Source organism: Xiphophorus maculatus, chromosome 20 (genome assembly GCF_002775205.1).
Source record: "Xiphophorus maculatus strain JP 163 A chromosome 20, X_maculatus-5.0-male, whole genome shotgun sequence".
NCBI classification, from domain to species: Eukaryota; Metazoa; Chordata; class Actinopteri; order Cyprinodontiformes; family Poeciliidae; genus Xiphophorus; species Xiphophorus maculatus.
In genome coordinates this window covers 2,642,083-2,668,831 of record NC_036462.1, presented here as the reverse complement: position 1 = coordinate 2,668,831, position 26,749 = coordinate 2,642,083, and the positions used below count along the sequence as shown (strand labels likewise).

The following is a 26,749-nucleotide window of genomic DNA, read 5'->3' as shown; positions in this document are numbered from 1 at the left end:
GGTTCTCACCGGATGCTGAATGTGTAACCCCCGACTGCCTTATCACGACGCTGCCGAACCGGAAGGCAAACAAGGAATTCGGGTCTGAGGAATGTTACGTGTCATTTTCAGAGTTTCAGTCATTCAGAAATCTCCTGAAGTGCTTCAGTGGTTAAACCCCTGTAAGTTTTTATCCTCTTAACTTATTCACACACAGTTAGATGCTTAGGAGACTGTATTAACCGGCGGCTAAGAATCGGTTTGTGGTCTTTTCATGTAGATAAATTGAGCTAAACTAGCTAACCTGAGTTCAAACACCATAAAACGAGAGTTCTTGTCAGTCTTAAAAGCTTTTCTTTTATTTAATTTAATCTTGGATAAAACGTAAACATAAAAGTTTCATAGTTTAATCTCCGCTGTTTATGATTAATTATCTGTGTTTGCTGAAACTGTTAAATTAGTTTCTGGTGTTGTACAGAAATTAGTGTCCAGTTTGTTTCGGGTCGTTGTTAGCCTTTAAATATTGTTCATCTATGATTTAAAAAATGTTGCACATCCATTAGCTCTGTTTTGTAAAACAAAATCTATCATTAAAGCCAAATATCGTCTTAAAATATATTAGTTTTAAACAATAAGATTACTTTATGGGGAAAACAATCCATGAAGACCATTAAAGATCCGCCTGTTTTTATGAAAGTGTAAATTAAGGATTTATCAAGAACAACTGCAAAAAAGAATGAAGATGCTATAAATAATTATAAATAGTGCTTTTCCATGATTAATTTGAGCTTTTTTTTTAAGTTAAAAGGGCTTTTGTGTCACTTATGTGGACTTTTATTTCTGGAGATGATATCAATCCTCCTTTCTTAGTATAAAATGTTTGAAAGTCAATAATATAAGAAACTGTTGCTTTCCCAAACCCTTTTTCAAACGTTTTTGGTTTGTTTTGTTGAACTGGAGTGTCTTTCTATCTGCTGTTTTTCCAGGAGTTTCACTTTTATACATCACAAGTTTATTTTAAGTGGAATTTGACTGTCGGATCTCTGACCTGATCTGATGAAACTATCACGCTTTCAGTCAGCAACATTTACTAAAACGGATCCTAATAAATAGATTAAATCATGTCACTCGAGGTCCAACTTTAGCAATGATCGTCTTCATCAACATCCTACTTCAAATAAGTTTGATAGTTATGTTTTTACTATTAATTTAAGTAACTTTAAAGGCTGTTGAGTAAAGTTTAAAAACATTTTTGTGGAGAACCATGTTTTTGTGCCAACCCATCCTCACCCTGAAATAAATACTTCAGGTGTTCAGATCAGTTTTGTAGCGTCTCCAGCTTCAAACTTATATTTCTATAATCTGCTACTTTGGACAACCAGGATTTATTTTTAGTTTTTAGTCTGGTACCTTGCTTCTACAGATCACATGTTTAGAGATCAGAGCAATGATACAAACATATGTGAAGAGTTTTAATTATAAAATTGACCATTTCAGGCAAATATTTCCTTATTCTTTTTAAAAGAAAAAGCAACCAAATGTTTGTCTTTTAGGTTTTTGTGTAAATAAAGATCACCTGTTGTTAAAATCAGTTATTTATATTAGAAATCATCAAGTGACATGATTAAAATACATATACTATAATTTTAGTTGTTATGAATCTATCTGTTTCAGCAAAGTTCAGTCCGGTTTCTGCATCCCACCTGCAGCAGTTATTCTGCAAATGTTGCTCACTTTATTTGTATTATGCTTGCACGTTTTTATTTATTAATTAGTTGGAGAAATGCATCATAATTATAAGAAGCAATTTGAAAATAATCAGTCGTATCCAGAGGTGAGGAGATTAGCCAAAAGTTGTATTCAAGTAAGAGTAGCACTACTTCAACTTATCTTTACTCAAGTAACAGTAAAAAGTATTTGGTAAATAGTACTGAATATCTGATCAAAACAATCATTTAATATTTAAAAATTACATATTTAGACTTACCAAAGTATAAAGTTACTTGGAAATGTTGGTATTTTAAGGACCAAAATGACAATAATTCATGTAAGTAAAAAAATAGTTTTTCCAAGTCAGTTTCTTTCAATATAAAACTTAGGAAACTTTAACAAGATATGCAGCTGTGTGTCTGTGTCTGAGTCTGGTGGATTTCTGGTTAAAACATGTTTGTTTTTCATTCAGTGGGTTGAAAATCCAGAAAATTTAATCAAAAGTAGAAATTTTTCATAATAAAATTATGCAAGTAAAAGTCAAAAGTTCAGCGTAGTAAAAATACGCATAAACACATTTTGTTTTTCAAAACAGTTGATGTATTTGAGTAAATGTAACTATTTAGTACCCAGCCCTGATCCTGTCATATGAGCTTGTGAAGATTTTAAAATCCTATTTTTTATGTTCCTCTCCTCCTCAGGTTGCGCCGCGCTGTTTATGAACTCTTTCCTCCTCCGCTTCCTGCTGCTGACGGCTGAAGGATGAAGGCTTTGATTCTAGTTGGGGGTTATGGGACCCGGCTGCGGCCGCTCACCCTGAGCGTCCCCAAACCGCTGGTGGAGTTCTGCAACAAGCCCATCCTGCTGCACCAGGTGGAGGCGCTGGTCAAGGTGAGGAGGAGCTGCGCTGAGTCTGCTGACGGGTTCGTGATGACCTTTATTGATCGGTCGCCGTGTACTTGCGTCTCTGTGCGTGTTTGCAGGCCGGAGTCAACCACGTGGTTCTGGCTGTCAGCTACATGTCGGAGCTGCTGGAGAGGGAGATGAGAGTCCAGGAGCAGAGAGTGAGAACATTACCCAACATTCAGAGACTGCAGCCAAAACTGGGCTGGAACGATTAATCATGATCCATTCATTATTAAAATAATAATTGAGCAATAAATGAATCATTAACTTATCGCGATAAACAATAATATCATTGTTTTGAAATAATTTTCTATTACTATAACAGTAATTACATAATAACGCAAGAACTCATTCTCAAAGATTAATAAACCTTAAATTCTAAGGAACATTTAACACTGGAACTGGAAAACCGTTTAAATATCCAAAACAACAGAAAGAGCAAATAAAATGAATCTTTGTTGACAAAATCTTCCTTCAAAATTAGGACTAGTTAAGACCAAAACACCCGACTGAAAACTGTTATCATCCAGTTTTTGGTTGAAAGAGAGAAAAACTTTAAATCATGCAAATGGAAATTATTGAGTTTGTTTTAGTTTATCGTGCGACTTATTGCTTTTTGCGACAGACATACAGAGTGGTAATTAAGTCCAAACTTAATTACTGTACAAACTGTGTGTACTGTGTACAAACTGTACACAAGTGGAAATATTTTCCATTTTAAATGAAAAAACCTGGTTTCAATTTGTCTGTAAATGGACAGTTTTAACTTCACCTGGTTCAAATTCTGTAAAGAAAATCCCGTTAAAGTACCCAGTTGATTGGCTCTGACTTGTTGACGTGTGAAACAGTTTTGTTTTTACGTGAAGCATAAAAATGACAAAATACGGTTTTATAAACATTTGAATCTTTGTTGTTCTGTCTGCTGCATCCTGATTAAAATTGTGTCTGTTTCCTTCCTCAGCTCGGGATCCAGATCTCTCTGTCTCATGAGAAGGAGCCTCTGGGAACCGGTCAGTCCGAATAACATGTCTAAACATTTTAAATGGACTGCAGTTGAATAACACATACTTTATTTAAGGGGAAATTGCTTATTTGCTGACAAACTGCTCCATTCAAAGTGTTAAATATTAACAACTACAAATATTTTAATAAGGGAAAACTTTAGTAGGATTAATTGAAATTGGTTACTGCAGTTAAACTCATTTTTAGGTTAAAAACTTTATGGTTCCTCAAAATGCTTCATATTTGGACTCTGGAAGAATCTGCTGGTCTGCAGGAATTCAGCAAAGATTTAGATTAAACAAAAGTTCAGTAAAGATGCATTTTTATCAACATTCGCCTTGAACGGCTCCATCTGAGTTCATCCTCGTCTCAGTCTCTAAATTCGTTGTTTCTGCTCGTTCGCAGCCGGGCCGCTGGCGCTGGCCGGACAGCTGCTGAACGTCGACAACGAGCCGTTCTTCGTCCTCAACTCAGACGTCATCTGTGACTTCCCATTCAAAGATCTGCTGCGGTTCCACCGCAGCCACGGCCAGGAGGGAACCATCGTGGTGAGAAACTGTCAGAAATGGGTTCAATGACCCGAAACCCGGCTGGGACACATCCTGATAAGGTTCACTAAAATACTAAACGTTCAGGAATCAGTAGAGACCTTAGTTCAGAATATTTCAGCTTGTAACAGCTTGTTGGATTTAAATCTAATAGTTCTGGTAATAGTTTAAGGCTTATTGTAGCATTTAATGTCATTTCTTTCCTTTGTGCTGCAGATTATACGACCATGTTTGTTTGCATTACACTTAAATGTTGTCAGTTTCTGTTAATAATCAAAAATATACGCACATTTATAATATTACATTTTATTTATAAAATAGGAATATTTTAAGTAAAATGTGTTTATTAATAATACAGAATTTATAAACTCATTTAAATTTAAAGCAGATTTTAGAGGAAAAATACTGAAGCATTTATTTACTTTAGAATTTATAAATAAACACATTTTACTTATAAAGTAAATCTATTTTATAAATATTGCAGGTTAACTGTAGTATTGTTAACCTACGGAGCCCTCTAAGGGACATGGGGAACTTTTTTTCTTTTGCGTTCCCTCGCAAAAACGTTTGCGTTCCCTTTGCAATACTGTACTGGTCAGTTATGCAGCATAATTGAACCCTGTAGCCTTTCTTACGGTGGGCGCCGTACTTTATGCTTTAATATAAGGTTATGTGAGGTTTTTCCATGAATGTTAGAATCTTTTAGTGAAATATCTGAAGTTTTATATCTTTCTGTAGGATAGAAAGGCGCCACAAACCTACGATATAAACAGAAACCTTCCATAAGTAGGAAAGAAATAAAAATACATTATAATTTTGAATATTTCTGAGTTATTATAGCGGGTAATAAATCATCTGACAGTTTTGATTGTGTCTCTGTTGTTCTAGTCTGAATGGTTTAAAGAGCTGCTTTCAGTGCCGCTCCATCTCAGCCTTAACAGACATAAACATGCAGGAAAAAATAAATTGATTTTCAATCAGTGTTTTGCACCAAACAGTTAATAATAATAAACAAGTTTTATTATTAAAAACACGACAAACTAATGATGGTAAAGGGCCGCACTGGGTTAACTTGGGGAATCTAACCTGTCCGTTTATCAGTCAAGTCCAGATCATTTCTTTGTTCTGTCACAATTATCGATTTATTCCATTTTGATTATTATGCTCCAAACTTTGCCAGGACTGACCGCCCCGCTCACCGCTTCCTCATACACACAAAGCCAGCAGGTCAGTATCCTTCCCATTCACACCTGGTGACGTCACGCCCACATCGACTCACCTAAGTGTCAAAGCCTCCTGCTCCTGTCATATCAATAATGACTTATTTCATTCATAAGGCTCCTACAGAGCCTCAGTGAAAACTTGTTTATTATTATTAACTGTTTGGTGCAAAACACTGATTGAAAATCGATTTATTTTTTCCTGCATGTTTATGTCTGTTAAGGCTGAGATGGAGCTGAAAGCAGCTCTTTAAACCATTCAGACTAGAACAACAGAGACACAATCAAAACTGTCAGATGATTTATTACCCGCTATAATAACTCAGAAATATTCAAAATTAGGATGTGTTTTTATTTCTTTCCTACTTACGGAAAGTTTCTGTTTATATCGTAGGTTTGTGGCGCCTTTCTATCCTAAAGAAAGATATAAAACTTCAGATATTTCACTAAAAGATTCTAACATTCATGGAAAAACCTCACATAACCTTATATTAAAGCATAAAGTACGGCGCCCACCGTAAGAAAGGCTACAGGGTTCAATTATGCTGCATAACTGACCAGTACAGTATTGCAAAGGGAACGCAAACGTTTTGCGAGGGAACGCAAAAGAAAAAAAGTTCCCCATGTCCCCTAGGGGGCTCCGTACTGCCCTGCTATGAAGCTGCAGGGAAACTAAATAATAAATGTGTTTATTATTGCACAATAAGTGCAAAGTTGAACAGTTTTGCATTTATTTCTAAAGGAAGTAGATTTAGTAGAAAAATGAAAATAATAATAATAATACAGACCTTTGGGCACTTGTTTAGTAGACAAGCTAAAAACAAAGAGGGAAATTGAGCAGAAATCTGCAAGAACTAAATTGAAAACAGATTTTAGAGAAAAAAAATTCTATTTAGATATTTTTACTTTACTCTTCTGACTAGATTAGCACCTTAGTGTGCATTTTTACCCCCCAAAAATAACATTTAGGTTCAGTTTAGTTAAATAAAAACAAATAAAGATAGAAGAACAAAGCTTCTATCTTTATCTTGAACGCTGATCTGAAAATGTTGAACCCAGACGAATGAAAATGGGAAACGTTTGTGTGAAGGTGACGCGGGTGGAGGAACCGTCGAAGTACGGCGTCGTCGTTTACGAGTCGGACAGCGGCAGAATCCAGCGCTTCGTCGAGAAGCCGCAGGTCTTCGTCTCCAACAAGATCAACGCCGGGATGTACATCTTCAATCCCAGCATGCTCAGCAGGATACAGGTGAGTATTTACACCATAAAACAAAAAAATTGATTCTCACAGAGACTTTGAAACCCCAAGAAGCCGCTTCCTGCTGAGCTTAGAGATTTCTTAACTTTTCTAGCACAAAGATGAATTTTGTTTCAGTAATTTTCTAACCTGAACTTTAAATGTTTTCCTGCTTTAAATGAGCAAAAGTTTATTAATCATCTATCATGTTTAATTTAGGATCAGAGGCTTCATATTTCTAGTTGTTCTAGACACCTTAATTAATGCTTTGACTGCAGATTAGAGTAATTTTAGCTCCATTGGTGTTTTTAATTATTTATTAGTGGTTTTCTTTGTCTGTTGAGTATTAGTAATACGTTTAAATGTACTTCTTTCAATGTTAGTTAGATGCCGGTTGTTGAGTAGGAATCAGGAAGCACCAGATTAATTCAGTTTTTCTTTGTAAAATTGAACTTGTATGTTTTCTGGTTTAACTGCTGTGATGCGTTTGTGTGCAGCTCAGACCAACTTCTATTGAGAAGGAAATATTTCCTGTCATGGCGAGAGAGGGGCATCTGTACGCCATGGAGCTGCAGGGTAAATATTTCTTACACTTTATTTCAGGTTTTCTTTTCTTTACTTTACATAAAATAACTTAACTTAACTTAAAAGTAATTAAAGGCAGTAAAAATGATTCAGACCTGCATCTACAAAAGGTAACAAGATTAAATATAATCAGTTAGACTTTATATAAAGGGAGGTGCATTAAACATGTTACTGTTTGGAGTCTTCATGAATGTTTATGAATGTTATGAAGTTTCATTTGGTAAATAATGATATTTCTAATACAAAATTGCATTAAAAGTCAATTAAAAGTGTCATTATGTACAGAATAATGGAAAATGTCAACTTTTAATGAACTTTTAATGCAAAGTTGCCTGAAAATATTTTCTTCCTTCTTGAGGAGAAACTGAACAGAATATGAAAGCTGTGGTTTAGTTTGTTGCTCATTAAGGAGGAAAATTGAAACTATTTATTCAGTAAACCTAAGTCATGCTGCTGTAGCGTCAGAATAAGAGGAAATGTTTCTGGAAAAATGACTCGCTCTGATTTTTGCAGCTCACAGCTCCACCAGACGTAAGTGTTTGGATCTTTTCTCTCGTCCAAACTTGTGTAGATCTGGAGAGGAAATGACTGATTGGAATATTTGAGTTAGAAAAGTCAAAAATGTTTTTACATTTTCTTGAATGTCTGAGTTTGAAAATTTGCTTGAAAAAAAAATCTAATTTGCTTAATCTCAGAATTGTTTTTGAAAAAATGTGAAATTTCCAAGTTTGAAAAGTCCAAAATTAGCTTTTTGACTTTACAAACTCAGAGATTTCCAAAGTTATTGTTCTTTTCTTTTTTAAAGAAAATTTCTGAAGTTTTCTAGTAAATTTTTGACTTGAAACTCAGAAACCAGATCAGCTGCTCTGATGCTGGAGCGTTTCTTCATCCTCGTCCTCCTCCCTCTAACAGCGGATGAACTAGAAGGACAGACACTCCTCCCTCCCAGTAGACGGACCAGTGCTTCCAGTTTCTCTTGCCGTAATCACAGTTTTCACCTGAAGTTACCAATCCGTAGTGATGTTACCTCATTTGCTGCTTTCATTATTTGGGATAAATTCCAAATTTTACCAAGCATTTTGGTCTAATTTTGGTCCCATACAAATACACTCGAAATAAGACAAAAGTAGTTTATAAGTAACTCTTTAGCAAGACATGAAAGTTTGCTTTAAGTAAATAATTCTTTAATATTGATGAAATTTGCTGGATTTACTGGCAGATTATTTAACGTATAAAAAGCTATTTTTTTTTTCATGAAATAATCTGCAAGTGGAAGTAGCACTTTTTTGTTTTTTTACCCCTCCAGGGGTCTTTTGTGGCTCTAGTGTCCCTTATATGACAGCAGGCTGACAGGAAACGGGGAAGGAGAGGGGGGAAGACATGCGGCAAATATCGTCGGGTCCGGGAGTCGAACCCGCGACAGCCGCGCCGAGGACTCAAGGCCTCCAAATACGGGTCGCGCTAAACCCCTACGCCACCACGGCACGCCCTGGAAGTAGCACTTTTTGATGAATATTGGGGAAATATTGACATAAAACAAGCCTTTATATCTTGCTGAAAAGTTACTTGCAAGCTAAGATATTTGCACATCAATACTTGGTAAGATTTTGCGTTTTTGGAGTGTTGATGTTCCTCTAGCGCCGGGCGACACGGCTTTAAATATATAATCAGATTGTTTTCATATCAGATTTGATTTCCAATTTTAGTTTAGGTTTTTTTTCTTCACTTTTTTGGCTAAAAGCTGAAATTAAAAATGGGAGAAATATATTTTCAAAAATTGGCTCTTATTTCAATCCTGCCTGTTAGGCAACATTAGAGCCAGATTTTGATCATTTTTGTTTAATTACAAGAATAAAGTCATAATTTTAGCAGAGTAATGATGCAATTTTACCAGAAAAAACATCTTAAGTTGTTTTTTTGTGGGGGGGAAAGCTTGAATGTCGTGATCTTTGGTTCTTTCTTTGGTTTTCTCAATTGTTTCAAAGTCCAGCTACTGATATTAATTTGATGCCAGTGTGTTAAAAGATTAAGTATTTATATAAATTATCTGCAAAACTTGTACCACAGTACATCTTCACAAGATGCTCAACATTTCTTTCTTTTTTTTTCTTTTTCTCCTAAAATTACTTCCTTATTTTGCTAATGTTCCAACTTTATTTGAACTCTATAGTTGTACGGCTGTTTTCTTGTAATATTATGACTTTATTCTCATAATTTAAAATCTCAGCCTGTCGTAGAGTTGATCTGAATTCAAAGCGTAAATAAGCAGAAGCTGTAAAACAAGATGGCCGCCCTCTTGCCTGGCCCTAAGAGCCTCCATGCAGAGCAGATCGTTTCTCTCATTACTGACCCGTTGGGTTTGGCCCCTGCAGGGTTCTGGATGGACATCGGTCAGCCGAAGGACTTCCTCACAGGAATGTGCATGTACCTTCACTCTCTGCGACAACACGCTCCAGAGAGGCTGCGCACAGGACCCGGTTTCCTTGGCAACGTCCTGGTGGTGAGTGCGGCTCGTCCACGGTATGAATAATAAAACGACCACAGACGTGACGGCTAAGAGGATTACGTTCGTCTGCAGGACCCGACGGCGCAGATTGGGGAGAACTGCACCATCGGCCCGAACGTCACCATCGGCGCCGGCGTTGTGGTCGAAGACGGCGTCAGGATAAAGCGATGCACGGTGCTGAAAGGGTCCAGAGTCCGATCGCACTCCTGGCTGGAGAGCTGCATCGTCGGGTGGAGCTCCTCCGTCGGCCAGTGGGTGAGTCCCGCCCAATAAACATAATAAATATGATCCTTACTAACGGAGGAACGTGAAATCCAAGATGGCGCATTAGGGCTTAGACTGAAGAGGAGAAGTGAAAATTTGCTTGAAAAAGCTAAGAAATAAAAAAAGAAAACAGGAAATTTCTGCCTTTGATAAGTCAGAAAATTTGAGATCAATTACAACATTTGTTTGTTTTTTTTTTTAAGGTTTTGTTGGCTCTAGTGGCCCTCACCTGAAAGTAGTTTGACAGGAAACAGGGTAATCAGAGAGGGGGAAGACATGCGGCAAATGTCGCCAGGCCGGGAATCGAACCCACGACCACCGCTACAAGGACTAAGGCCTCAACGTGGGTCATGCTTTGCCCCTGCGCCACCACAGCGCCCCCAATTACAACATTTTTGAGAAACAAACATTGAAATCAAACATTGAAAGTTTGCAATGTCAAAAAATTTGCTAGTAAAACCTTGGAAATTTCCAAAAAAATAAAATTTTCATCTTCTGAAACTCAGAAATTTCCACGTTTTTTTCTTGAAATTTTTTTAGAATAATCTCAAAATGTTGACTTTTCAAACTCAGAAATTTCCAAAGGTTTTTTAAAAGAAAATTAAACTTTTATTTTTTTTCTAGCAAATATTCGACTTTTGAAACTCTGAAATATTAAAGTTATTTTTTTCTGACATTTCTGAGGTTATCCCAAACTTTCTGAGTTTTTTGGTGGAAATGTTTTTTTTCGATCTATAAGGTCCCTGATACGCCGTCGTAACTCGGAGTCAGGCGCTGATTTTTTCCTGTTTCTGGGTTTTTCCTCGCCGTCAGGTCCGTATGGAGAACGTGACGGTGTTGGGGGAGGACGTGATTGTAAACGACGAGCTCTACCTGAACGGCGCCAACGTCCTGCCTCATAAATCCATCAACGAGTCGGTCCCAGAGCCGCGGATCATCATGTAGCGCCACCCGGAGGGAGGCGGCAGGATAACACCTCGGCTAACTCTCTACTAACTGAACGCCCACGTTGCCTCGGACAAACCGACAAGTGGAAGATGAACAACCAAGTTTATTTTTTTACATTTAATTTGTACTTGTTTTAGCCCTGCATGGCTGCAGCTTCCTCCAGACGGCAGGACGTTCGACTTTAAGGGGACGGACGTCTGCATCCGGGTTGCAGGAAAACCGGTTTGGGGTTGGTGCACTTGGTAGGAGGGTAGAGATGATGATGGGTTTATGGTGAGCATTGCTTCTTAGACTTTATGCGTTCATACTCTGTTCGGCCTCTGAAGGATCAAACAGCAGCTTTGTCCTGAAATCATGACTGTTAACGGTGGGAAAGTTTAAAAACTCGTCAAAATGTGAATGTTTGTTATTTTTCTGTCAGCCGGATGAAGGTGAAGAAACAGAAAATCTCACATCAGAACTTTGGAATCAACATCATGATCCTTCATTTAGATTAAAACTTATTGTTACTCAACAGATTTTCTCTCTTTTGCTTCAGAAATGAAGCGGTTGCTAACAGGATGGAGCAGATTTTCTGCAACAGTCGGTTTGTGGCGTCTGGACGTCCTGAAAACTCTCATGTTAACGTTTCAGGCAGAAAAATCTGATTTATTTCAAGAAAACAGGCAGAGGAGAGGAAAAAAACCTTCACTCTGTGTAAAACGTTAAATGAATATTCAGTAGTTCCTTAATTAGGTCAAATCATTGCTTTTCAGCAGCGCCTGCTAAATGCAGTTAGTTTGTGTCCATTTAAAAGAAAACGGTCAACATCTGATATTCATTTGGCTTTTTAAAAGGAAAATTCAAAATGTGATATTTTGTAAATTAGAGCTCCAAAACGTGACGTATTAATGTGGATTGACCTGGACTACAGATGGCAGGTCTGTTTGGGAAAAAATGAGTCCTATCAAACTTTGAAAAAAATATTTATTTTTAAAACTATTTTTAGTTCAAGAGATATATTTTTAAAATGAATTTATTTACAAATATTCCAACAGATTAAATTTGATTTTATTTAAAGTGTAGAAAAATCACTGAAACTTTGATTTTTCAGCCGTCATTTATTTTAAAAAAGAAATGAATTTACTTTGAAACTTCCTGTCACTTCCATTATCTTGATTTTCTTTTTTGCGTCTCCCTTTATTATTCTGTTAATCTAATGCATTATTTTTTTTCAATTAAAATTTAAAACATTTTTCTCTCCAACAGAACGAGTTTTATTAGGAATGAAAATCAATTTTTGAATCTATATCTGATTTTTAACAATTAAATACGGGACGTACTTTGGTTAAACGGGTCTTAGAAACCTCATTTTAAACACACAGAAAATCTCTTGGCTTGATGTGAAAAATGCCTTTTTGGCAGCAATATTGGAACATTTCCTGTCAGTTGGATTTTTTCTAAGCGACAAAATAAAAACGAACAAAACCATGAAATATTCAACGTAAGATGAACTTTTGGACTCGCCACCATGATCTTGTCCTGTCCTGGTGATTTTACCTCCAGTTTTTTTTTGTTCGTTTGGCTGAAAGCTCAACAGAAATATGGAAGCAGAACTTAGTTCACTCCTCTCAACTCTTTCAGTCCATTTAGGACTTCCTGTAGAAACTGGTTAATTATCGGTACCAGGGCGTCTGAAAGGCGTTCTGTTTGCACTCATTGTGAGAAATCCTGAAATGGATTGAGGTTTAAACTCTAACATATTAAGAAAACTTCAACTTCTGATCAAGTTGAAGCATTTTCTGATGCTCCGGCTGCAGATATTTCATCACTAAGTCGATCTTTATTAATTGTTTGTGTCGCCTGTCAGACAGCTGTCACTTGTTTCAATGCTAAACAGGGAGACGGCTACGGTAAGCAGTTACTGATTTAAAGTCAGGCAGTATTCTGGTGAATAAATGTGTAAAAAGTGTTGGTGAAAAAAACAGTTTTTTTCTTGTCATCAAGGTGTTTTTCTAAAGAAAGAAAATAAATCCACTAAATGTATTTGGATTAAGTTTGTTTCTTCTGTTATTTCCAGAGCAGGTTTTGTTTCAAGATGAAGCAACATGAGTAGAAATAAATAAGTTTCACATGTATTGGGGCAGAAGAAGCTAATATTTCTTCTTTTTTTTTGGTCCCCGTGACAAACAGTTTGGACACCCCTCTTTAACCCATACGACCCAAACCCATACTGGTTTCCAGTAGTCCGTTACCAGTTGATTACAGGTAAAATCCTCACAGGTAATTTGTTGTTGGTCCCAATGAAAGGAAACATTTTCTCGGTGAACCTGTGGATGAAGGTGTGGATGTGTCTGTCTGAGTCTAAATCAAAGAAGGACAGCGTCCCCCCGTCCCAGTCCAGCTGAACTCTGACTCTCTGCAGCTTCTTCACCGGGAGATGTTTGCTGGGTACCGGATGGGAAACGGCCGTCACGTCTCCGTTGAACAGACAAATCCCCCAGAATCCATCTCGGATTTGGCCCTTCCTCCGGACCGACTCGCTGACCACGCCCACGCCCCAGTTCTGGTCCCGCCGGACCTCCACGGCCCAGCCGTGAGTCCCGGAGGCGAACCCCTCGGCGCCCAGGACGCAGTGGTGCTGGTCGAACCTCTCCGGGTTCTCGGGGAGCTTCTGCCTCGGCCCGAACGTGACGCTGGTCAGATCCGCGGACAGAACCAGCTCTGGGTGAGCCGTGTTCGGGTCCAAGAGGACGGGTGCGAAGGAGGCCGTCTTCTTCAGCTGGGTCCAGATGTTGTAGGCCAGGTTGCCCAGGTGTTTGGTCTCGTCTATCAGCGCTCCGCGGGGAGTCTGCGGGTCGTCCAGCAGGGGGCAGTGTTTAACCCTGGCTGCTGCGGCCTTGTAATTCTGCAGGAATCTCAGGTCTGCAGCCCTCAGCTCCTCCTCTGCGGTTCTGATTGTGTCTGACAGAACTCGTATCGCTCTGTTCAGAACCTCAATCCGATCCGTCATGTCTTTACATTTCCGTTTCTCTTCGTCGCGCAGCGCGGCGACCCTGGCCTCCTCTTCCTCCTCCAGCAGCTGGTGAAGCCAGTTGAACTGATTCCTGATGAGCCTCTCCGTGTGTTTGGACTGGGTCTTAATGTGCTCTGCTGTTCCACCACAGCTTTCCTTGGCTTGCTTCAGGAGCGCCAGCTTCTTCTTCAGAGGTTTCAGGATCCTGGCGAGGTCGTCCCGGCGGTCCTGCGCCGCCTCGCCGATGGGTCTAAATCTGTGGTCGCTGTGATCTTTCGCGTCCCTGCAGATGAGACAAACCGGCCGCTGATGGTCCAGGCAGAAAAGCTTCAGCGTCTCTGCATGAAGACTGCAGAGATCCTCCGGCTCTTTTGGAGGGTTCTTCTTCCGTTCCAGGGTGAAGGTTTCGCACAGGTTCTTTAAGGCCAGGTTGCAGGGCGGAGAGCGGAACGAGGAGATCTCCTTACAGAGCGGGCAGGAGTCTCTCCGCCTCTCGGACCACCATCTCTGCAGACAGGCTCTGCAGAAGCTGTGGCTGCAGGACAGCACGACGGGGTCACTGAAGATGTCGAAGCAGATTGGACAGGAGAGGTCTTTCTCTGACAGACAGGACATCGTATCTGTCCTCCAGCTCTTCTTTAAATCTGAAACACTGTCATGGCGCAGCTCCGGTTGTTCCTGTTCGAGCATAAATGAGGAACATCGAAGCCGAGAGGGAAGATGAAACATGAAATATCACAGGATTTTAGTTGAGAGGAAATGCAGAGATTCCGACAGAAAAACTTCCCAGTTCACAGGGAAGCTCTGTTCAATGAACACAAACATCAACAGGGAAATGAGTTGAAGTGGCTTTTACTGCTAAACACCTCCTGTAAGAAATATCTGGAATTAGGCATTTGAAATATTTGATCTCCCTTTAAGTCCCATAAACTCCTCGTCTGGTTGCTGAGATTAAAACGGGTTTAATGATGATCACAGAACCTGGAACAAAACCAATCAATCAATCAATCAAGTTTATTTCTATAGCAGATTTCAGAAACAAGACAGTTCAAAGTGCTTTACACCATAAAACAGTAACCAATTATAAACAAGTAATAAATATTACATTTTGTCATCAAAATCGTCAAGCAAATACACATCAAATATGTTGGTCATAGTTTCATTGATGAATCAAAAGCAACTATAACCAGCTGGCTTTTAGTCTGGATTTAAAGGCACTCAGTGTTTCGGCTGTTTTGCTTTTTTCTGGAAGTTTGTTCCAGATTTGTTGTGCATAGAAACTGAATGCAGCGTCTCCATGTTTGGTTCTGGTGATGCATGGATGAGTTTCTCTAGATCTTACTGAGACATTAATCCTCTAATGTTCTTCAGGCAACAGAAGGTCAACGTTCTTATCGTCTTTATGTGTTTCTAAAGGTTCAGATTTTGCGCCTTGAAAATGAGCCTCTGTCTCTTTAAGAAGTTCCTGCTCTGTCTGAAGCTCCGCCTTCAGGAAGACATCACAACATGGCTCCTCTATTAACCCTTTAACGTTTTTACCAGAAGTAAAAACTGAGCAACAGCTCCTATAATGAGCTCAGCAGGTGTTTGCTAATTGCTGCTGGCTAGTCTGAAGGAGCTGAGTGGGGGAGGAGCTGTGCCTCAAAGGCGGAGCTAGGTCCAACCAGGCGTTTTTGTGTGTGTGGTTTTTTTACAGCTGAATGGTTGCCATTGAGTATTTTTTCTAAAGAACGTCTTAAATATGCATGAAATAATCAGAGCAACACTCCAGGTGTGTTTTTGATGAGGGAATAATATTGTAATATGATGTAAAGCTCAAAAAGTCGATTTTAGATGATCACATTTTAAATTAACGAAGAAAGAAATAACAAAAAGTTAGACTATATAGAATAGAATAGAATTACTTTATTCATCCCAGCAGGGAAATTACTTTGCAGTTACAGCAGCATAGAGACAAGACACACAACAACCAGCACTGAGTAGCAATGTAGATAAATAAGAATAAAATATAACATGCTGTCAATATAAAAGCAGCTTAGAGCAGTCCTTGCAAAGATTCAAAAAATGCAGATACAGTATGTATATGTAAATATATGTACAGCAATATCATCAAGTCACATTCTAATGGGCTCTACAATGACATTTATAAAACATGAAACCAGAGAATCAAAAAATAAAGAGTTGAGACTGCTGACAGAAGTTTAGCTTTATTTAGTTAAAAATGTGTTTAATGTCACACAGAGAAAATATAGAATACCTTCACCTTCTAAAAGCACGATCCCAAAATCTACCTAGACTTTCAAACGTGTATTTATTAAGGATTTATTTGCATTTCAGCATCTTTTACTGTTGAATATAATAAATGTACATAATAAAACTGATCCTATGTGTTTTATAAAACATGCATCCTGCGTTCTCTGCCTGATTGTAGCAGCTTAAAGTGGTTCATCAGGGTATCTTGCTGCAGGCAGTATCTTCAGTGGAGACGCATTCTTGGTGCAAATGTAGGCGAACAGCTTCTCAGTGAAAGTGTGTTTGAAGGTGTGAAGATGATTGTTGGCATCGAGGTCAAAAAACGAAACTTTCCCTTCCTCCCAGTCCAGCTGGACCCGGATCCTGTGGAGCTTCGTCACTGGCAGAGCTGTGCTGGGAACCGCGCAGGAGGTCGCCGCGTAGCTCCCATCGCTGAGACAGATCCCCCAGAACCCGGCCTGAATCTGTCCCTTTCTGGAGACGGACTCTGACAGCACGCCCACACCCCAGAACTCCTCGGTTCTGACCTCCACATCCCAGCTGTGCGTCCCAGAGCTGAAGCCCTGGTGGCCGATGACGCAGTGGCGCTGCTCAAACCTCTCTGGGTTGCCAGGAAGCTCCTGTCTCGGCCCAAAAGTCACCGCCGTCAGATCCGCAGACACACTCAGGTGCGGTTCGGCCGTGTTTGGGTCCAGAACCACCGGAGAGAAGGAGACCATGCGCTTCATCTTGGTCCAGATCTTGTAGCTCAGGTTGCCCAGATGTTTGGCCTCATCCACCAGTGCTCCTGGGAGAGGCTGCGGCTCGTCCAGCAGGGGGCACTGTTGAACTCTTCCCTTTGCAGCCTTGTAGTTCTGCAGCAGCAGCAGCACATCCTCAGAACATCTGAACTCTTCTTCTGCTGTTGTGACGGTTTGTGAAAGATCCTCCATGTTCTTCCTCAGAGCCTCCATGTTCTCCTTCATCGCCTGCCTCTTCTGCTCCTCTTCCTCCCTCACAGCTCTGACCCTCTCCTCCTCTTCCTCCTGCAGGAACTGGTGAAGCTCCTTAATCTGCTCTTTAATCTGCTTCTCTATTCTGTCAGCCTGGATCTTTATGTGTTCTGCAGTTTCATCACATTTTCCCTGAACCTCTCTGAACCGGGTCAGTTTTTCCTTCAGGGGCTCCAGCTGGTTCTGCAGCTCGTCTCGGCGGTCCTGAACGGCTTCCTGGACCGGTCTGAAGCTGTGGCCGCTGTGTGCCTTCGAGTCTCTGCAGACGAGACAAACCGGCTTCTCGTGGTCCAGACAGAACAGCTTGAGCTGCTCAGAGTGCAGACTGCAGAGGGCCTCCGACCCGGCCGGACCTCTCTGACCTCTGCCCAGAAAGAAGGCGAAACAAAGGTTCTTCATCACCAGGTCGGCTGGCGGATCCCTCAGCAGCGACGTCTCCCTGCAGAGCGGACACAGCCTGGTTCTCTTCTGGGCCCAGTCCGTCTGCAGGCAGCCGCTGCAGAAGCTGTGGCTGCACTCCAGCTTCACCGGATCGCTGAAGATGTCGCAGCACAGAGTGCAGGTCAGATCCTTCTCTGACTGCAGCAGCATCTTCACTTTCAGCAGACAGAACAATGATGCTGATCTTCTCTGAAAGATCCCAGTGCTCTGTCCTGTGTCAGCCGTACGGTCAAAGCTTTGTATGATGAGTGTACACACCTGAAGAAAAGGCGGTGGCACCAGATAACACATTTGAAATGCAAACTCAACATCCACACAGATAAAACTCCTCTGACCTTATATGCAGAAGCTGAACGCTCTCCCTGTTTGAGATGGAAATGTCCGTCCAGCCACCGTCTCTTCCAGGGAAGTCCAAACGTTTTTCACATCACAGACCAAAAATATTTCATTTTTAAGACCTAAAATCACCAAAAAAAGGTTGTAATTTTAAACTAAGCCTGTGCTATTTTAATTAAACAAATAAAGTTTAAATAAACCTTAAATGGTTTTTGCAAATTTTTCTTGTTAAATAATTTTTGTATTTTATTTTTTTGTGTGTTTTTAATGTTTGGCGCAGTTGGTAGCACTGTTGCCTTGCAGCAAGAAGGTCCTGGGTCCGATTCCCGGCCGGGGTCTTTCTGCATGGAGTCTGCATGTTCTCCCTGTGCATGGTGGGTTCTCTCCGGGTACTCCGGCTTCCTCCCACAGTCCAAAAACATGACTGTCAGGTTAATTGGTCTCTCTAAATTCTCCCTAGGTGTGAGTGTGTGTGTGTGTGTGTGTGTGTGTGTGTGTGTGCCTGGTTGTTTGTCCTGTCTGTCTCTGTGTTGCCCTGCGACAGACTGGCGACCTGTCCAGGTGACCCCGCCTCTCGCCCGAGACATGAGCTGGAGAGGCAGCAGCTCCTCCTGACCCAACTGGGGACAAGGTGTTAGAAAATGGATGTTTGTTTGAACAGCTCTTTAATACTCTGTGTGTTTTTAAAGTGCTTTATGAATATAATCATATTTATATTTCATCTGTTCTCAGCAATAAAATCAGGATATAGCTTTTATTGGTTTTACATTTTTAGTCAATTTTTTATACAGTAATTAAAAGCAGATTTTAGGTGCACCAAGATTTGACCCAATTTATCATGAAAGTAGAATGAAACCATCAAGTTTGGAAAAGTAGATCACTTGTGTTCTAACATTTTTGTAAGTAATTTTAATGTAAAGGTTGCTGTTTTGTTTGGGTGTGTCTGCATGCATGCAAAGACCTTCATGCTACATGGCAACAGAGTCACCAACTTGCAGTTTTTCTTCTTTTCAGCCTGTTTAACTCTCAGGCTCCTCAGTCCTGCAGCGTTTATCTGATACAGCTTCATCGCCAAGAGTTTTAGTGTTTAGATGTTGAGTCATGGCTCCTCCTGCAGCTGATTTTAATCCTAAACGTTGAATTACCTCTCTGTTCAGCTTGGTTTATCCTTCTGTCTTCCTGTTTCTTCTGTTTTGCATTTAACTGCATGAAGCTTATCTTCTCCTGATGTTGCTCTGCCTTGACTCCTGGCTTTTTCACTTCCAGTTACCTCTGCCAGATCTCTTTAACTTTATGAAACAAAGACACAGACTGGGAATGACTTTATTCAGGTTTAAACAAAATTATGGCACTAGCCTGTGACACAGAAAGTGGAAGACTTTTAGCTTTACTGTCTGTTCTTTTTTTCAAGCATTTTTCATCAGTATTTGGGGAAAATCCTTTGCAACTTGGTTGAACCTTCAGCATATTAAATACTGTTATTAAAAGTAATATTAATAGTTATTGTTATGTATTAGTACATATTATATTTTTTACTCAATATCTGCATTTTAAATGTACAGTTCAATGACAATAAAGTCTATGTCCATGTCTATGTTCTACTGTACACAAGTTTTTATTTACTGTAGTGTCAACAAACAAAAGGCAATTATGTGGCAACTTATACACAATGCTTTTTCTTTTAAATTATAAATTATAAGTGTAGTAAATTGTAACTGTAGGCCTATAAAAATGTTTTAACCACTCAGTCATAATTTACGTTCTATGAATGTTTTATAGCAATAAACTATTTATGAATTTGTTTTTATAAACATCCGAGTCAGCCTGGTTTAATAAACACAATCTTCCCTCGGTGGATGACAGTTGTTCGGATAGCTTGCTTTAGCTTCACATGCTAACCGGAGCTAATCTGGGTTATAAAGTTGCCCTTGGACACCAACACGGTGGAGTTTCATAAAATATACTCTGATGGTGCTTCAACACATGTAACCTGCTTTGGGAACTACTAACTCAATATAGACATGATTTAAAATAAAAATAATTGTAAAGCGGCTAACCTCCAACGACAACCTTCCCCTTTAACCCTTGTCTTTGTTAAAGCCAAGCGCGCGCCTGAGGACCCAGTATATGCAATTACAACAAAGCACCAGTAGGTGGCTCTAACGGACCAACAATGACCACATCAGTTTGAGTGAAACTTATCAACCTTTTTCGTGGTGCATGAAGTCTGTGGAGCAAAATTAGTTCTGCTCTAATTTCCCTACATAGGGAAAAATCTTCTGATAATGTTTTCATGTCTTCGATTTGGATGCATTTAATGAAAAATAAAACAATCTGCTTTCAATCACTGGCTGACCAATTAATGCACAGTTAATCCATTAATCGCAAAATTAATGCTCTTTATTCCTTTCCGCTTTATATGGAAATAAAATAAGTTTCCAGTTTGATATTATGGGTTTTACTGTAAGATGCTCCGTTCCAGCAGTAACCAGCAGGGAGAGCAGCTGGTAAACCTTTCTCCGATGCAGCGTGTCTGCCTGCTCATCTCTTCTTTCACCTTCATGTAAAACAAAAATCCAATTCAGCAAAGCAGGAGAAAAAAGCAAAGCTGTGCAAAATGCACAAAAGCATATGTAATAATAATAATAATAATAATTGTTTCTTGATTTTTTCCAGGATATTTGACGTTTGAAAACCTTCTGTTTTATATGCAAGGAAACATTTAGTGTCACTGAGAAAATCAGTAATTATCATGCAGTACGTGTGCAATAACAAAAGTTTAATGCAGCTTTTTTTGGAGTTCATCTTTTTTACAACAAGACTTCTATACATCTTTAAGCTCATCCATCCATCCCTGCTTATTCTTGAGTTCTTTTACAGAAAGAAATGTTTTTGTAATAAGAATAAGTCCAGAAGAGCAGCAGAGACTCACAGCTCAGATGGAACATGTATTCTTTATGGAAAGTGTCTAAAAATATGCAAAGAGTAGTCCCATTTAAAGTTTTCCACAAGCTAAACGCCATAGCCAGCCAGAGCGACTATAGAATGGCTTAGATTGAAGCATAGCCATGTGTTAGAATGGCCCAGTCAAAGTCAGGATCTAAATCCAACTGAGAATCTGTGGCAAGATAGTATATATCCAGTCAAACTGAGTTTGAGTTGTTTTTTCATAGAAAATAAGCCAAACTTTCTGGTCTAGATGTGCAAAACTAGTAGAGAAATTCCTACAAACATCTGCAGTTATACAAAAAAAGCATGCCACACTTTTCAGATTCTTGTTAGCAAAATAAACTTTTTACTTCACAATTTTGAAAAACTTTGTTTATTTATCATGTAAATCACATTTACTATGTCTACAAGTAGATTTTGTTTATTTTGATACACTTGAAGATTTGTGATTTATGACAATAAAATCAAGTTTACCCACATAAAATTATATTTTAAAGCATATAATAAGAGGCCTCAATGGAAACAACTCTTATAAGTAAAGGTTCTGTATGTTGAAATACATACAGGAAGTTTGGATGTGTTGCTATGCGCATTTTCTCCACTGCACAGATGCTGAAACTCTGAGATTATTACTAAAATTGATCTTTTATCACATAATAATACACAATAACAAGCTCATTTAGATAATATGATGCCAATAACAGTGTCAGGGAAAAGTTTTACAGCAGACAAAGGAACCTTGACCCTAATTGCTTTGGGATTCATAAATCAGTGATAAAACAGTGCAACAGTTTTGCCATAAACAAAAATACAAGGTTATTTCTAGAGCAAAAGGAAATCAATATTCTTCATTGTCCCTCAGTGGAAAAATTCAGGTGCAAGTTCAAGATAAACAGGGGCATATTTATGTCATAAGGTGAGGGGTTGGTGGTGAGGCAGACGCTTGTAGACCCAGGTAAGATGAGTAATGAAGGTTTTAATGTAAAATAATCCAGAAAACACAGTCCAAACACCTGGCAGCACGGCTGAGCGGAAGCCAAGGCTCAACGCCGGTAGCAACTGGTTAACCCAGTGGACATAGCAACAGAATAACGCTGACAACGACAAGGACCCGAGAAAGACACAGACACACAGGTGACACTAAATACACAGGAGGGAATTAGGGAACGAGAAACACCTGGGAGTAATCGAGGGGAGAACAGGACAACACGGAGACACAGAAAACTCGAAATAAACACACAGAAAAACACGGAACATGACAATTTAAACCAAAGTAAAAAAAACAAACAACTAAAAAAGCAAACCCATATTTAAAATATAAGAAGATGTACAGTAATAACAAAAAAAAAAAAAACAAGAAGGGGAACTAAACTACTTGTATTTTTCTAGAGCCACTGCAGGGCTGCAGCCTGGATGTTTCTGGATGTTTGCACTTTAACATCATTGCATAAATCATAAACCCTGTGATTTTATGACAGGATACAACTTCTGTTTGGTCGGATAAGAATGAGTGCCTAATTATCTTGACTCATGTCTCCTGTGTGCAAGTGTCATATACGTAAACAGACAGCTAATCTATCCAGGTTAAATGTTTTACCAGCCAATAAAACGGACCTGCTGCTTCTTTAGGTCAATGTTTTCTGCAAGTCATGAAGCTTCTCCAAATGTTGAGAAGCTAAATTATCATCATCTGGGTAAATTTTATATTCTTTTGAGAGTTTATGGTGGTGGATTTGGTTCCAATAGATACATTCACCCTTTTCAATAACTTTTAGGGAGTTTTAGGGAAACCATACACTTTTTGCAGCCATCAACAAGCTTCTGAATTGCAGACAGTGGACACTTCTCTGTCAGATCATTTATTCTTTTTATTTTCAGTAGAAGAAAATAAAAGAATCAACTTAAGATTTAAGTGACCAGGCTAAACCATACAATGGTGCCAACAATAAAGCGACATTACAACACGGTCAACAGAAATTACCACCACCAGCGGCGCACCGGCTTCCTCATACATACAAAATCAGTGCACCAATATGGCTCCCATTCATACCTTAGTGACAGCCACGCCCACCTCGACACACCCACCACCCAAGTGTCAAAGCCTTGTGCTCCTGCCACATCAGTAACTGCTTATTTCAATCATATGGCTCTTACACCTTGTAATATGTTGAATTTATACTGATCTACCCAGAGGTGAGTGCAATACCAAAATAATTACTCAAGTAAGAGTAGCACTACTTCCACATATTTTAATTCAAGTAAAAGCTAAAAGTAGCCAAAATTACTCAAGTAAGAGTAAAAAAGTATTTTGAAAAATATCTACTCATGTACTGATTAACTGATCAAAATATCAATAATTTAATATTTACAATTACGTAATCAGTTGGAACAAAAAATAAAGTCAAGTGAAAATGTTGGTATTGTAAGGACAAAATGACAATAATTCATATAAGTTAAAAATATAACACAATCAGGCAAAGCAAAATTTTTCCAAATCAGTTTCTTTCAATAAAAAACTTATGAACTTTAACAGAAACTGCAGGTGTGTCTGCAGGTGTGTCTGGTGACTTTAAAACATGACTTTAAAACATTAAAACATGTTTGTTTTTCATTCAGTTGGTAAAAAATCCAGAAATTTTACTCAATTAAGAGCAGATATACTTTATAATAAAATTATTAAAGTAAAAGTAAAATGTGCAGTAAATCAAAAATATTCTTAAAAGTATAGTTTTTCAAAAACGTTACTGAAGTAAATGTAATTGAGTAAATGTAACTTGTTACTACAGAACTCTGATTGTACCTGGAGGGAAAACAGGTGAAAAGTAGCTTCTGGTGCTAACTCTGGTATATGATGTGATGTGCATCGTTCCTTTTGAAATTAATAAATACCAACTATATTTGTGAATCTAGACACCGCTCTCCACTTCATTCTGGAGGTTCTACGAAACGTCTGGGTCTATGTTGGGATGGGAAATTCTCCATAAGGAGCCGACTTGATCAGCTGGATCCTCCCAAAATGAGGAGAAGTTCTGAGCTTCTCCACAGCTCTGCGCCTTTTCTCGCTTCACCATGACGGGAACTGGAATGCAGACTGACCTGTGAATCAAGAATTTCATATTTTATCTCGGCTCTTTACCGAAACGGATAAGAGAAACTTTTGCGTCACTGCAGATGAGATGCCAACTTGTAGATTTTTCTCCTCCAACTTGAAACTGTCATGAGTTGTAAGTTTAAAGCAGCTCTAAATGGAGATAAGAGCAAGAGAATGAAGATTTCATGATAAGGAAGGAAATGGAGGGTGGACAGGTTGATGGAAGAAACCTGTTTGGTTGTTTGGGTTTCATTTGTTTCTGAGTTTTTAATCATTTTCTTGTTGCTTGATTATCTTCAGATGGTCTTTTGTACTCAAGTAGGAGCAGCACATATTTTTTACTCAAGTAAAAGTAAAAAGTAGCCATCCAAGGAATTGGAAAAGTAAACGAAGAGTAAAACAGTATTTGGTAAAAAGGCTACTGAAATACTGAGTAACTGATCAAAACATCCACCAGTTAGTATTTAAAAATCACATAACCAGATGGACTAAAATATGAAGATAAATGGAAATTTAAAGGTGAAAATAAAAATAATTCATATGAATAACATTAAAAACAACAAAATCAGGCAAAATAAATATTTTCCAAATCTACTTCTTTCAATTTAAAATGTGTAAAACTTTGACAAAAATTGCAAGTGCTCTGCAAAAAAACTAAATATTACCAAGTATTTTTATTTAGTTTCTAGTGTAAATATCTTAGAAACTAATTTACAAGTAATTTTTCAGTAAGATATAGGAGCTTGCTTTAAGTGAATAATTCAATAATATTGACTTTAAGAATAATTACTGATTATAAGTGGAATAATCTGCTGGTGGAACGATACATTTTTCCCATTTTAAAATATCTTGTTCCAGGGGCAGATTATTTCACTTATAACTCGTACTTTACTTTCATGTTTAGCACACTAGCTTTTGCTTAATATCATGTCGGTATAGTGTTTAGCATTAGCTTCCGCTAAATACTATGTTGATGTAATGCTTAGCATTAGCTTCCATTAAATACCTTGTGTTATAGCAGTTTAGCATTAGCGTACGGTAAATTTGATGTTGGTTTAGTTCTTTATCTTTTGCTAAATACAATGTTGATATAGTGCTTTGATATTAGCTTCATCTAAAGCTAATGTCCATGCTGGTGTAGCGTTTAGCATTAGCGTCCATTAAGTACCATGATGGTGTAGTGTTTAGCATTAATGTCCACTAAGTTCCATGTTGGTGTAATGTTTAGCATTAGTGTCCGCTAAGTACCATGATGGTGTAGTGTTTAGCATTAGCGTCCGCTAAGTACCATGATGGTGTATGGTTTAGCATTAGTGTCCGCTAAGTACCATGATGGTGTAGTGTTTAGCATTAATGTCCACTAAGTTCCATGTTGGTGTAATGTTTAGCATTAGTGTCAGCTAAGTACCATGATGGTGTAGTGTTTAGCATTAGCGTCCGCTAAGTACCATGATGGTGTATGGTTTAGCATTAGTGTCCGCTAAGTACCATGATGGTGTAGTGTTTAGCATTAGTGTCAGCTAAGTACCATGATGGTGTAGTGTTTAGCATTAGTGTCCGCTAAGTACCATGATGGTGTAGTGTTTAGCATTAGCGTCCGCTAAGTACCATGATGGTGTAGTGTTTAGCATTAGCGTCAGCTAAGTACCATGATGGTGTAGTGTTTAGCATTAGTGTCCGCTAAGTTCCATGATGGTGTAGTGTTTAGCATTAGTGTCAGCTAAGTACCATGATGGTGTAGTGTTTAGCATTAGCGTCCGCTAAGTACCATGATGGTGTAGTGTTTAGCATTAGTGTCAGCTAAGTACCATGATGGTGTAGTGTTTAGCATTAGTGTCAGCTAAGTACCATGATGGTGTAGTGTTTAGCATTAGTGTCCGCTAAGTACCATGATGGTGTAATGTTTAGCATTAGTGTCCGCTAAGTTCCATGTTGGTGTAGTGTTTAGCATTAGCGTCCGCTAAGTACCATGATGGTGTAGTGTTTAGCATTAGTGTCCGCTAAGTACCATGGTGGTGTAGTGTTTAGCATTAGCGTCCGCTAAGTACCATGATGGTGTAGTGTTTAGCATTAGCGTCCGCTAAGTACCATGATGGTGTAGTGTTTAGCATTAGCGTCCGCTAAGTACCATGATGGTGTAGTGTTTAGCATTAGCGTCCGCTAAGTACCATGATGGTGTAGTGTTTAACATTAGCGTCCGCTAAGTACCATGATGGTGTAGTGTTTAGCATTAGTGTCCGCTAAGTACCATGATGGTGTAGTGTTTAGCATTAGTGTCAGCTAATTACCATGATGGTATAGTGTTTAGCATTAGTGTCAGCTAAGTATCATGATGGTGTAGTGTTTAGCATTAGTGTCAGCTAAGTACCATGATGGTGTATGGTTTAGCATTAGTGTCAGCTAAGTACCATGATGGTGTAGTGTTTAGCATTAGTGTCCGCTAAGTACCATGATGGTGTAGTGTTTAGCATTAGTGTCCGCTAAGTACCATGATGGTGTAGTGTTTAGCATTAGTGTCCGCTAAGTACCATGATGGTGTAGTGTTTAGCATTAGTGTCAGCTAAGTACCATGATGGTATAGTTTTTAGCATTAGTGTCAGCTAAGTACCATGATGGTGTAGTGTTTAGCATTAGTGTCAGCTAAGTACCATGATGGTGTAGTGTTTAGCATTAGCGTCAGCTAAGTACCATGATGGTGTAGTGTTTAGCATTAGCGTCCGCTAAGTACCATGATGGTGTAGTGTTTAGCATTAGCGTCCGCTAAGTACCATGATGGTGTATGGTTTA

At 38.9% G+C, this 26,749-nt stretch overlaps 3 protein-coding genes across 3 annotated transcripts; 1 reads left to right on the top strand and 2 right to left on the bottom strand.

Moving 5' to 3' along the window:
* Nucleotides 1-46: 46 nt before the first annotated feature.
* Nucleotides 47-12,150, top strand: gmppb (GDP-mannose pyrophosphorylase B). Its single transcript, XM_005813978.2, has 10 exons — nucleotides 47-161; nucleotides 2,391-2,580; nucleotides 2,673-2,753; nucleotides 3,557-3,605; nucleotides 4,003-4,145; nucleotides 6,456-6,614; nucleotides 7,100-7,178; nucleotides 9,560-9,687; nucleotides 9,766-9,948; nucleotides 10,771-12,150. Exons 2-10 carry the CDS (start codon nucleotides 2,452-2,454, stop codon nucleotides 10,900-10,902), a joined length of 1,083 nt encoding a protein of 360 aa, XP_005814035.1. The 5' UTR covers nucleotides 47-161; nucleotides 2,391-2,451; the 3' UTR covers nucleotides 10,903-12,150.
* Nucleotides 12,151-13,135: 985 nt separating this feature from the next.
* LOC102232064 (zinc-binding protein A33-like) lies at nucleotides 13,136-14,515 on the bottom strand. The gene has a single exon (XM_005813982.1). It carries the CDS (start codon nucleotides 14,513-14,515, stop codon nucleotides 13,136-13,138), a length of 1,380 nt encoding a protein of 459 aa, XP_005814039.1.
* Nucleotides 14,516-15,957: 1,442 nt separating this feature from the next.
* LOC102231811 (zinc-binding protein A33-like) lies at nucleotides 15,958-18,032 on the bottom strand. Its single transcript, XM_005813981.2, has one exon. It carries the CDS (start codon nucleotides 17,875-17,877, stop codon nucleotides 16,336-16,338), a length of 1,542 nt encoding a protein of 513 aa, XP_005814038.2. The 5' UTR covers nucleotides 17,878-18,032; the 3' UTR covers nucleotides 15,958-16,335.
* Between the last annotated feature and the right edge of the window lie 8,717 nt (nucleotides 18,033-26,749).